This window comes from Mastigoproctus giganteus, chromosome 8 (assembly GCF_048544385.1).
Source record: "Mastigoproctus giganteus isolate SK-2022 chromosome 8, ASM4854438v1, whole genome shotgun sequence".
NCBI lineage: Eukaryota > Metazoa > Arthropoda > Arachnida > Uropygi > Thelyphonidae > Mastigoproctus > Mastigoproctus giganteus.
The window spans coordinates 225,397,169-225,410,543 of record NC_143582.1 but is presented as its reverse complement, the minus strand read 5'-3'; the positions used below and the strand labels follow the sequence as shown (position 1 = coordinate 225,410,543).

At 39.9% G+C, this 13,375-nt stretch overlaps 1 protein-coding gene across 1 annotated transcript in view; it reads right to left on the bottom strand.

Annotated features, from left to right (window-relative positions):
* The window catches only part of LOC150082376 (sodium-independent sulfate anion transporter-like), a 183,716-nt gene extending 179,425 nt beyond the window's left edge, over positions 1 to 4,291 (bottom strand). The window contains exon 1 of the mRNA XM_090380497.1: positions 4,196 to 4,291. Coding sequence (XP_090236623.1) covers positions 4,196 to 4,238 — 43 coding nt within the window. The 5' untranslated portion in view covers positions 4,239 to 4,291. The remainder of the gene's footprint in view (positions 1 to 4,195) is intronic.
* Positions 4,292 to 13,375: the final 9,084 nt, after the last annotated feature.

Below are 13,375 nucleotides of genomic sequence, written 5' to 3'. Positions count from 1 at the left end.
CTAACTCAAACTTAATTGTGTTTGGCAGTGCCTAAAACAGATACAGCAAGGTTTCTAGCACAACTCATGGGGTTTTGCAAATGATATACATAATTTTTCATGCAGGGACAAAGAGGTGATTATCTCCCACTGTATAAGGCAATGGTTAGGCTGCATTTTGAGCACTAAATACAGGTTGGAAGCATCATTATAGAAGGGATGTGTATTTGGTAAGGGAGGAAGAGAAGAACAACAAGATTAGTCAGGGACAAAACGGTATTATTACAAAGAAAGACTTCAGTTCTGTTAAATGAAATACCCAGAATCTATGCATCTAAGGCTGACATCTGTGAGGAAACTCAACTGAAGTGTTCTAGGCTATAAAGGGATTGAGTAAACTAAATACTAATCACATCCTTAATCTTTCTCAGACAACACATATAAGGGGCATAAATTTAAAACTGGGAGCTAATGATTTTGTAATAACTAAGAAGGTGGTAGAGAAATTGTTGAAACTATAAGTAAATAAAGCACCCAGACTGACATAATCTTCCAAATTATGTTAAAATAAGCATCAAAAGAGATATGCAAACCAGCAGATAGATGCCAAAAATTTTCCTTTCAGTCAGAGTTATTGACTACTGGAAGAACTTTCCATTTAGTGTTGTGGAAGTGGATATTATTTTAAATAATACTTAAGGAAAGATGAGACAAACTGTCCAACATGAAGTTGGTGCAAAGAAAAAGAAAGCAGTGCAGACAGGCTGTTGGGACAATCCATGAGGTTGTCTTAATAATATAAAGAAAGTTTGTGATTAAAGAATACAAATAAACAAATACAAAAATCCTGAAAAGAAAAGTTCAGGATTTTCAGTCTTTCATTTAAGGCTGACATCTAAGATAGTAGATGGGCACTTACTACCTATCAAATATCTCTTCATAATGCCCTCAACCGTGTGGACGCCGACATCGACACCATAATAAGTAAAAAGAAGGACAGACACAACTTTATCAAAGCTCTTGAAACCTGAATCACTGCCAAGTTGTATTGGTTTTCTTTATTTGTGTTCAGCTCCTTGTAGTAGTAGTAGTAGTGGCACATGATGCAAGAAAGCAAGTGTAGGAGCTTATGCAGCATCAGCCAAAAAAAAAAAAAAAAACACACCATTCCCTCCAAATGCCTGTCCAGTTCCTCCTTAAATTTATTTAACCTATCAACTTCCACAACCACAGATGGAAGTTTGTTCCAGCAATTAACCACCCGCTGGCTAAAGGCAAATTTCCGCACATCTATTCTACATCTGTCCTTTCTTAATTTGAACTTATGTCCCCGTAGGTTCGTAATCTGAACAAGTGGGAGGATCCCATCAGAATTCAGCGTGCTCAACCCATTCAAGGCCTTATAGACCTCAATCAGATCACCGCGCAGGTGCCTAGTCTCCAGCCACTGCAATTTGCAGAACTTAAGCCTCTCTTGGTAAGAGAATCCCTTCATTCCCCTCACCAATCGTGTTGCTCTTCTCTGTACACGCTCAAGCAAATCTACATCCTTCCTAAAATGAGGCCTCCAGACCTGTACGCAGTACTCAAGGCGTGGCCTGACCATTCCCTTATACAGAGGGACAATCACCTCCTTTTCCCTGCTAGCAAAATTCCTATATATCATTGACAAAACCCCATGACCTGCCCTATCAGCCTGTCTGCATTGCTCAGAAAACTTCATATCTGACTGCACAATTACTCCCAGGTCTTTTTCATTTTCTACCACCTTAAGTGTAGTACCACACAGTTGGTACGTTTCTCTGGGGTTACTTCTACCCATATGCAGTACTTGGCATTTGTCAAGGTTGAACTTCAGTTGCCACTTCTTAGCCCATCTGCCCAAATTATCTAGATCCTGTTGCAGTAGCACACTGCCATTACTGTCATTAACAACCCTGCCAACCTTTGTGTCATCTGCAAACTCCGACATTAAGCCTGATATACCTTCATCAATATCATTGATAAATACACAAAACAACAGTGGACCCAACACCGAACCCTGTGGGACTCCACTAATAACATTAGTCCACGAAGAGCAGCACCCATTGATTACCACCCTCTGTCTTCTCCCACTTAACCATCCTTTTATCCATTGTAGCAACTTACCCTTAATACCATTCTGCTCCAATTTGTACAGTAGTCTTCCATGCGCAACAGTGTCAAAAGCTTTCCTGAAATCCAAGTATATGATATCAAAATTATTTTTTGCATCCAGTTCCTTTGTGACCACATCATAATAACCAATCAAATTTGTCAGACAAGACTTTCCCTTAACAAACCCATGCTGTGTTTGAATTATTGCTGCAGTCTTGTCTAGATGATCCTGCAATGCATCTTTAACCAGTGACTCCATTATTTTACCCGGAACAGAAGTTAAACTAACTTGTTTTTATGATGTATTTGTATTTCTTTTTGCATTTGTAATCTGTATTTTGTAGCCTTTTGTATGTGTTTGCTATATTTTGTAGCCATTTGAATTTGTACTTATGTTATCTATATGTGAAACCCTGGCGCTCGTCGCCGTGATGGGATATTGTGCTGTAATTCTACTTCACAATAAAGATTTATTTATTTATATAGTTGAAGTGACCTGTTGGCATTATAATGCATCGCAAAGGGGATACAGAGCACATATTTGTAGCAAAGTAATTTTTTGATGCATCTTGAACCCAAGATGCATCAAATTACCTTGGGTAACCTAAGTTACCCAATGCATCAGCAAATGATTCTCAAACTAGAGGCAAGATCTACTAGTGGGTTGCAAAGCCATTTCAGGTGATATGCAATATGGTAATACATGTTTTTATTCACAAGAGTTAAATATAATTCTCTCTCTCTCTCTCTCGTAGTAGGTATGCAAAAGCAGAAATTCTTTGTTTTCCATATTTGAGGTGACACCATTTGCAAACATCCTAGCTTTTGCTCCTGAAATTTCAAGTATACCTCACTGAACAATAGTCTGCTTAATGGTATTTCATTATAACAACACTTGAAAATGATTATATGGTTTATTGCATCCCTCACATCTTTTCTTGTAAATTTCTGTGTATGAACGAAGAATCACTATTAATGGAAATACAGAGGAATGTGACCTTAGTAGTAATGCTTAACCAATGTTTAATAGGTCTGAGAAACAGTATTAAATTCACTGTACAAATCAGTGAAGTAACTATTTTACCATACCAACGGCAAAATTTATGTTAGGGGACCAACAATTATATTAAAAAAAAAATGCCTGATCAGCACTTACTCCAGCACCTTTTTTTCTTTTCAATAATAACACAGCATAGGACAGAGTAACATACATGTTAAATTACAAATGAAAGAAACACAATATAAATTACACACTGAAAATGTGAAAAACTACAGTTTAGAATTATTTTGACAGCAAGTACCTCTGAAACCTGTAGCTTCAACTGGTTCATATACTGTATATATATATATATATATATATACACACACACACACAACACGAATGAAATCTAGAAAAGCAGAATTCACTGATTTTAAATTGCCTGGTATAGAACCCAGAGACGTTTTATATGAATAAAGTATACCTAATATATGTCCAGAGATACACTGAAAATATGTACAAAATGAAATCTGGGCGCAACAGGCGCTCACTCCCACTCCAATTTATGCACAAAATTTCACACGTCAGACTTTTTGCTTGCGCAATTTGATAACAGCTGTCCTTATCTCTTAATGCATTTAGACTAGTTGTCAAAATTATAATCGTATCATTTCTAAATGTATATCTATGCTCAGAAGGTTTCGGTGGTGTATTTGATATATAAAATACTGAAATTCGTATGATCAAAACTGTGTTAACATTTTGTGGTCCTTTTCCGCAAAAATCTATTGGAGAGCAACTTTCTGCATTAATTTTATGGTTAAGATATCTTAACCCAGACAGTTCATCATTAGAGGTTTTCATCTCTGATAAATGACTTCGTATAGTTAAGTTCCTTAAAAATGTATCCATAAACAAATCCCTTCAAGCTTACTGATAGTAAATTCATGACGAAAAATTAATCATCCTTATAAAGTAAATTTAATAAATCTCAGACATGTATAAAGCTATACTAAAGTGGGGGGGGGGGATTCATCTAAGCGCAGCTGATGACGCTAAATGTCAAAACAGTAACGAATCTTCCCAGTTATATTTACTCACCCATTTGGTCGGGACATTTGTATAAGTAATCCAATGGCCACATCAAAATGTATAGGAAATAATCATTTTTGTGTTTATCATATTACTTGATAAACATGAACTAAACTAAAAACGGTAAAGAGTACATTCTGGAGAGTAGAAGACTTTCATCACTCCACGGATGATCAGCCCGGCAAGAAATGTCCACAAACAAGAGAGAGCAACACAATCGTTCTCTGACAACGAACTTACTAGTCTGGGAAACAAGGTAGGCTTACATAATTGGCAAAATAACGCTTAACTGCCATTTTTTTAAAGGGAAAATATAATTCTAAATTCATTTTTTAAAATTCGAAATTCATACAATGTCACTAATATTGGGTAATAATCTCCACATAAACATACAGCATTATCCCCAGGGGCTCACATCTGGTGAGTATGGACTTGCACACTCAGGGTTCTGAGCAGGATATCATCATTCTTCTCTTTCTTGGTGATTCCTTTCTTTTTCTGACTCTCTCTCAGGGGTAATATGGCTAATAATAATAATAATAATAATAATAATTGATAAACCGAATGGAACAATCCTTTCACATTGTTCCACATAAAACACTGCTACAAATTGGAAAAGTGTGGCATTAGGGGTAAATTACTGCTGTGAATAACGGATAATTATATGGAAGCAGACACTGAGTGGTTATCAATGGCACTGCTCTTCTTGGAGTAATTAGTGAAGTTCCTCAGGGTCCTTATCAATATTTATTAATAATATCAGTTCAGTCCTGAACATCATCATTCTCATAATTAAAGAAGCACCATCCTTATAGAAATGGGACCATACGGCATACATTTTTTCCCTTCGCATTACTGTAAAGGTTACTGTAATATAGATGCAAAATATTTAATAAGTTTAATAAGTTAGTTCATCTGTAACTTGTACATTACTAAAACTTTGCTGTTCACATCAAGAAGGCCCTCGTGGCAGATAGAATCGCCGTCCTTTCCACGCTGGGTGGAAAAGACCTGAGTTCGAATTCCGTCGATACCGGGAGGAATTTTTATGGGTCTTTTTTTACAACGTGGCCGAGTTAGTCAGTCTCAGGCGAGGGGAGCATGATTTTTTTCTCTCCGAAACTCGGGGTTTTTTGCGTAGCAGCCAGAAAATCGCCCTAAAAACAGACGTAATTTACAAACAGTATACACGGACCAACGTAGCCTTAGTAGCCAATGCTCCTAAACAACATATCAAGATGACTAATACAAATCATTCCTCTCTATCAATGTAAACAAAGAATTCAATCCTTTGAACTATCAGCCAAAAACTTCTCATAATCAGCCTTTACATTAAATATCCCCCTCGCAAGTAACTTGATTACAGCCCAAATTATACTTATTGCAGATTCTAACAATTTATTCCTATAGCCATCTCAAATTTTTCTATTCTCTATATCAGAGAGAATATCATCTGACATCCTTTCGCTATGAATTTTTAACTGAAAGAGACCTGAATTTGGTGAAATTTTGAAGATGAGGCAGATAGATGTGGAATAAGGGATATAACAATCTCAGATAAATGGCGCACCGAAAACCTAGACCAGGAAAAGGTAAAGTTAGACGGACGGTATACAAGTGAGGCATGTAATTCTAGCGTTAGAGTTATCATTAACGATATGAAAATAACATTAGCAGAGACATATGATACAAGAAAGCAAGCTTATAGAGCATCAGCTAAAGGTGGAGAAAAAAAAAAAAAAAACTTATTTAAGCTGTCAACTTCCACACCGACAGTTGGAAGTTTGTTTCAGCAATCAACCACCTGCTGACTAAAGAAAAATTTCCTCATAACCTTTCCTCAATTTGAATTTACTCCCCACTCAGGTTTGCAATCTGCGCAGCAGAAAGAATCCCATCAGAATTGAGCATGCTCGATCCCTTTAAGGCCTCATACACCTCAATTAGATCACCTCGCAGGAGTCTCGTCTGCAATTTGCAGAACTCAAGTCTTTCTTGGTAAGAGCACTACCTTTGTTCCTCTTCTCAGTACTCGTTCTAGCAATTCTAGATCCCTCCAAAAATGAGGCTTCTACAACTGTACACAGTACTTAAGGTGTGGCCTGACCATTGAATATACCACAGGATAATCACACCCTTATCCCTACTGGCAAAATTCCTGTATATCATTGACAATACACCATGACCAGATCAGGCCGCCTGTCTGCACTGCTCAGAAAACTTCATATCTGACTGCACAATTACCCCTGGTCTCTTTCATTCTCCACAACCCTAAGCGTAATACCACACATTTGGTATGTTTCTCTGATGTTGCTGCTACCCATATGCAGTACTTTGCATTTGTCAATGTTAAACAATTGCAACCTCTCAGCTCATCTGCTCAACTTTTCTGGATTCTGTTGCAGTAGCATACGGTCATTATCAACCCTGCCAACCTTTGTATCATCTGCATAGTTCGAGATTAAGCCTACTATACATTCATCAATATCATTGAAAATATAGAAAACAACAATTGGCCCAACGCCGAACCCTGACACTCCAATAACATTAGTCCACGAAAAGCAGTGTCCATTGAATACCACTCTGTCTTCTCCCACTCGACCATCCCTTTATCCATAGCAGCAAATTGACTCCAATGCTACACTGCTCAAATTTGTGCAACAGTATCAAAAGCCTTTCTAAGGTCCAAATTTATGATATCAAAATTATTCCCAGCATGCAGTTCCTTTGTGACCACATTCTAACATCCAGACAAGACTTCCCCTAAACAAACCCATGCTCTGTCCGAGATATAACTAAAGTCTTGGCTAGATGATCTTCCAGTGTTTCTTTAACCGGTGCCTCCTTTAAGTTCCCTGGAACAGAAGTTAAACTAACTGGTCTGTAATTACTTGTGTCCCCCTTTGTTCCTCCTTTGTGAATTTGGGGTCACATTTGCAAATCTCCAGTCCATGGGTACCTCCCCTAAGTCTAAGGAAGCTCTCATAATTATGGCTAAGGGTTTGCTTACTTCCCTTTCTGCCTCCTTTAATATAACTGGATAGTTCCCATCCACCCCAGGTGCCTTTCTTATGTTTATCTTCAACAATTTCTCCTCCACTTTTCTCTCAGTTATTACAAAATCATCTAGCTCACTGCCAGAGTTAAATTCACCTCTGGCATTCACCTCCCTGAAAAACTCCTCATGTGTGAATGTAGATGCAAAATACTCATTTAGTTTGTTAGCTACTTGAACAGGATCATAGTTTACACATAAAAAAGTGACACACCGGTAGATTAGGAAGGTGAGAACAGTAACTCAGATCAACATAGATGTAAGTAGCACACAAGTTAGTTGTCCTACTCCTGACGCCTGGAACCAACTTAACTGATTTTCAGATATCACATTACTCGCTTCTTGATTCATGTAACTGCTGCCAGCTTACACCATTCAAAATCGACCCATGAGGCTATTATTATTATTAATATTATTAGCCATATGGTGCAAGGAAGCGTGAGGCTTATGCTGCACTGGCCAAAAAAAAAAATATTCCCTATTACCCTGAGAGAGAGAGAGAGAGAGAGAGAGAGAGAGAGAGAGAGAGAGAGAGAGAGAGAGAGAGAGGAAGGAATCACCAAAAAATATTATAATAGTATAATAAATAGTATAATAAGAAACTGTTCGGAGAAATAGAGTGGGCCAGTAAATCAGAGAGTCTTATAATGGGGGATTTTAATTTCCCAGATATTGACTGGAATTTGGGGGCTGGTCACTCACACAGTAGCAAGGCTTTTGTGGATTTATTGGATGATTGTTTTCTACATCAGCATGTTCGGGAGGCAACTAGAGGGAGTAATACTCTTGATTTGATTATCAGTAGTGATTCTTCATGCATTAAGAATCTGCAGATAAATGAACCACTTGGTGGCAGTGATCACAGTGTGCTGAAGTGGGAGTTACTCAAAGAGGTAACTACCATTAGGGGTAAAGGGAAGGGGTATTGCTTTCGTAAAGGCGACTACAATGGACTGAGACAGTATTTAAATTCTATACAGTGGGATCAACTGATGATATTGCCAACAGCAAATTCAAAATGGGAAGCATTCAAAGAACTTATTGTGGAAGCTACTAGGCTTTACATACCAACTAAGAAATATTGTTCAAGGTTTAGGCCTAAATGGTTGTCAGATGAACTAATGAGACATGTGGCAGAGAAGAAAAATGCATGGGATACATATAAATTAATGGGTGACATGGAAGCCTATGATAGATACAAGTTGATCTGTAACCAAGTTACAAAGGAGGTTAGGCAGGCGAAGGCAGATTACGAGAGATCCTTGGCAAGGGATGCGAAGAAAAACAGCAAAGAGTTCTTTACTTATGTAAACTCTAGAAGGAAGGGGATGAATCAGATTGGTCCACTTGAGATCGATGGGTCAACTGTTGATGACCCTGCTCGGGTAGCTAACAAACTAAATGAATATTTTGCATCGACATTCACACATGAGGAGTTATTCAGCGAGGGGAATGCCAGAGGTGTATTCAACTCTAGCAGTAAGCTAGAGAATCTTGTAATAACTGAGAGCAAAGTGGAGGAGAAAATGTTGAAGATAAACACAAGAAAGGCACCTGGGGTGGATGGGATCTATCCAGTTATATTAAAGGAGGCAGCAAAGGAGGTAAGCAAACCCTTAGCCATAATTATGAGAGCTTCCTTGGACTCAGGGGAGGTACCCATTGACTGGAGATGTGCAAATGTGACCCCAATTCACAAAGGGGGATCAAAGGCTGACACAAGTAATTATAGACCTGTGAGTTTAACTTCTGTTCCCGGAAAATTAATGGAGGCACTGGTGAAAGAAGCACTGCAGGATCATCTAGACAAGACTTCAGTTATAGCTAGGACACAGCATGGTTTTGTTAAGGGGAAGTCTTGCCTGACCAATTTGATTGGATACTATGATGCAGTCACAAAAGAACTGGATGCAGGGAATAACTTTGATATTATATACTTGGATCTTAGAAAGGCTTTTGATACTGTTGCACATGGAAGACTGCTGCACAAATTGGAGCAGTGTGGCATTGGAGGCAAGTTGCTGCTATGGATAAAGGGGTGGTTGAGGGGGAGAAGACAGAGAGTGGTAATCAATGGACACTGCTCATCGTGGACTAATGTTATTAGTGGAGTCCCTCAGGGTTCAGTATTGGGGCCTTTATTGTTTTCTGTATTTATAAATGATATTGATGATGGTATATCAGGCTTAATGTCCAAGTTTGCAGACGATACGAAGGTTGGCAGGGTTGTCAAGGACACTACTGACACTATGCTGCTGCAACAGGATTTGGAAAGGTTGAGCAGATGGGCTTCGAGGTGGCAAATGAAGTTTAACATTGACAAATGTAAAGTACTACATATGGGAAACAGCAACCCCAGAGCAACGTATCAACTCTGTGGTACTACACTGACAGTGGTAGAGAATGAAAGGGACCTGGGGGTGGTGGTGCAGGCAGATATGAAGTTCTCTGAGCAGTGCAGACGAGCTGCAAGAGTAGCTCATGGTGTATTGTCAATGATATATAGGAATTTTTCTAGCAGGGATAAGGAGGTGATTATTCCCTTGTATAAGGCAATGGTCAGGCCACACCTAGAGTACTGTATACAGGCCTGGAGGCCTCATTTCAGGAAGGATGTAGAGCTGCTGGAACGAGTACAGAGAAGGGCAACTAGATTGGTGAATGGGACAAAGGGGTTCTCTTACGAAGAAAGGCTTAAGTTTTGCAAATTACAGTGTCTGGAAACTAGGTACCAGCGGGGTGATCTGATAGAGGTGTACAAAGCCTTGAATGGTTTGAGCATGCTCAATGCTGATGGGATTCTTCCTCTAGCTCAGAAAAATCACCTGAGAGGGCATAAATTCAAATTGAGGAAAGACAGATGTAGGATAGATGTGCGGAAATTTGCCTTTAGCCAGCGGGTGGTTGGTGGGTGGAACAGACTTCCATCCCTTGTCGTGGAAGTTGATAGCCTAAATAAGTTTAAGGCTCAGCTGGACAGGTATTTTGAACGAACAGAGGGGTGAAGTGGAAGTGGGTTTTTTTTTTTTTTTTTTTTGGCTGATGCTGCATAAGCTTGCTTTCTTGCATCAAATGCCTCTACTAATGCTAATGCTAATGCTAATGCTAATGCTAATGCTAAAAAAAGAGAAAAATGATGATATCCAGCTCAGGACCCTGGGTGTGCCGAGCCCATACTCACCAGATGTGAGACCCTGGGGGTATTAGAAAGGGAAGTGTGATGTTACCATCTAGCAATACAGAAGGACTATACAAAAGCTCATTCCACATGACTACAGATTACTTGGAAGGATAGCATGAACAATCTCATCACTCCTAAAAAAACATCACCAAGGAGTTTAAAACGCACAAAAGGGTAGAAGTCTGAAAATACTCTACATACGGACCTTAACAGCTTCGCTTTTCATGGCGAGCAGTGGAGCATAAGACAAACATTACCACCCACAAATAGTGGTCTTGCCTTGCATAGCGTAATGAAGGCAGTAACTAGTCCAGAGAGTGAAATCAATTCCATGGGCGACAAACACCGGGTGGAAAAGGCCCGGATTCGAATCCTGTCGATGACGCTAGAAACTTTAATGGGCTTTTTTTCAGTCCGTGGCTGAGTTAGTCGGTTTCAGCCGTAGATAGAACGTCCCTTTCCCTGGGGTTTTTCATCCAGCAAAACAGACAAATCGACAATAGAACACACGCAATTAACAGACATAAGACACGCAGCAAGGGAGATGAATTTAATTATTCGGGTGGCCTAAAAATAATAATAAAAATAGTAGTTAGCGTTAGTGGAAGCACATGATGCAAAAGAGCAAGCTTATACAGCATCAGCTGAAAAAAAAAAAAAACCTTCTCATTTCACTGATCCATCCATTGAAAATTGTGCAGGGAACCACGAACACTGACTTCTACCTTAATTTTGGAAAATTCTATGCACCATATCTTACAAAGTGGCAGTTCTCTGAGTAGAACAGATCCATGTTTGTTTGATTGACCATGACAACATCCCATTCCATACCGCAGGTGCTCCTCGGGAGCGGTTAATTGACATGAATTTACATAAGTTGTAATGTTCATTAAGAGTTTCAATTTGATCCGGTGGGACGAAATGAAATGGACCGGTGGGACGAAATGAAATGGAGTGTCAGGTGAGAGGCAGTCTAATGTGTCCTACATGTTAGCCTGGCCTTATAAGGAGAGTGAAATGTGCCATACGGTCCGAAGGAGGAAATGATACACGATACTGAAGCCAAAAACATTGTGAAACCGACCAACGTGGGTTCAACTTAGGTAGTGAAAATGGCAACTGCTCTTCATAGGCTAATCTTTAAATGGTGTAATACAGAATTCTAAGCCGGATCTCTTACTGTATCTAATACTTATTAAGAATAGTGATGTAGAAATTTCAAGTGTAGTGTTTACTTTTGCGAGGGGTAGGTGATTAATGATAGTATCAGGATGTGTTACTTCAAGATATGGACAAACTAGGCAGAAGAGCCAATATGCTAATGGTTTGACGTATATTTGCAAGGTACTACAATTCGGTAGCTGTAACCCTCGAATAACATGCCGTTTCGGTAATTGGTTGGTTGGTTTGTTGTCGTAGGGTTTTAGGCGCATCAGCAGCTTAGGCCACATTGAGCCGTATATAATATGTCAGAAAATTCGCGTTTCAGCCCTCGTGGGTAATTGGTTAGTTGGTCGGTGTAGGGTTTTAGGCGAATCAGTAACTTAGGCCACATCGAGCCGTATATAATATGTCAGTAAATTGCGCGTGTTCTAGCCCTCGTGGGTAATTGGTTGGTAGGTCGGTCGGTGGTTGTTGTAGCGTTTTAGGTGCATTATGTAGACAGGTATAGTATCTTATGTGGGACGGCACCTGAACGTGAGTTCAACTCCGCCTTTTACACTGTGATGATTACAGATCACTGTAACAGGCCAGAAATATGTGTAATGTTATGTTTGTCCAGTGTGCGAGTTGTTTCTGGCATCCGTCACCAGGCAGGCGATCACCTGGCAAGCCTGCCCAATGTCCGTCTACACCACGGGGAGGTGGTCCACAACTACGCATGTAATATGGTAGACCTCGAGTAGCTCGTACTGAATGCCCAAAAACGAGTTTGGGATCATTCAAAGAGAAAAAAAGAAATGTAATAAAAAACAAAAAAAAAAAAAAAAAAAACATCCAACGTCCACTGGTTAAGTGCAAGACTAGTGGATGCTACGATCCCGTAACTAGGGAGCCCAAACCCAGGCAACGGCAAAATCCCGCCTCGAAAGAAGGGGCATTTTTTTTTTATTATTATTTTAGGGTTACCCGTAATTAAATACATTAACCCGTATTTGTGTCTGTAAATTGCGTATGTTCTATGGTTGATTTGCCTATTTTGCTGGACGAAAAAACCCCAGTTACTGGGGAGAAAAACCTTGCTATCTACGCCTGAGACCAACTAACTCAGCCACGGAGTGAAAAAAGCCCATTAAAGTTCCTCGCGTCATCGACGGGATTCGAACCCAGGCCTTTTCCACGCGGTGTGGGGAGGACGGTGACGATACCACTGTGCTACCCGCGCAGACTCTTAGAAAGAAGGGGCATCAGCAACTTAGGCCACATTAGGTATATAATGTCAGTAAATTGCGCGTGTTCTAGCCCGCGCGTGTAGCACAGTTAGTAGAATCGCCGTCCTCCCCACAGTAAAAATTCCCCATGCCATCGACGGCATGGGAAATTTTTACGGGACTTTGTTGTAGCAGGGTTTAAAAAAAAAAATCCTACCACCCCTGCTAGAACAGCTTGTATTCTGTTGTCGATTTGCTGTTTTGCTGTTGCCCTTGTGGGTAGCACAGTGGATAGAATCAGCGTCCTCTCCGCACCGTGTGCATAAGACTTGAGTTCCAGTCCCGTCGATGACGTGAGGAATTATGGGCCTTTTTCACAACATGGCTGAGTTGAGCGGTTTGAAGAAAGCGTATCATGGTTTTTTCTCCCGGAAACTGGGGTTTTTCGTCCAGCAGAACACACACAAATCGACCAGAAAACACACGCAATTTACGAAGTATATACGGAACAATATGACCTTAGCCGCTGATGCTCCTGAAACCAAGGGTTCACATCTGTTGAGAATGGGCTTGGCACACCC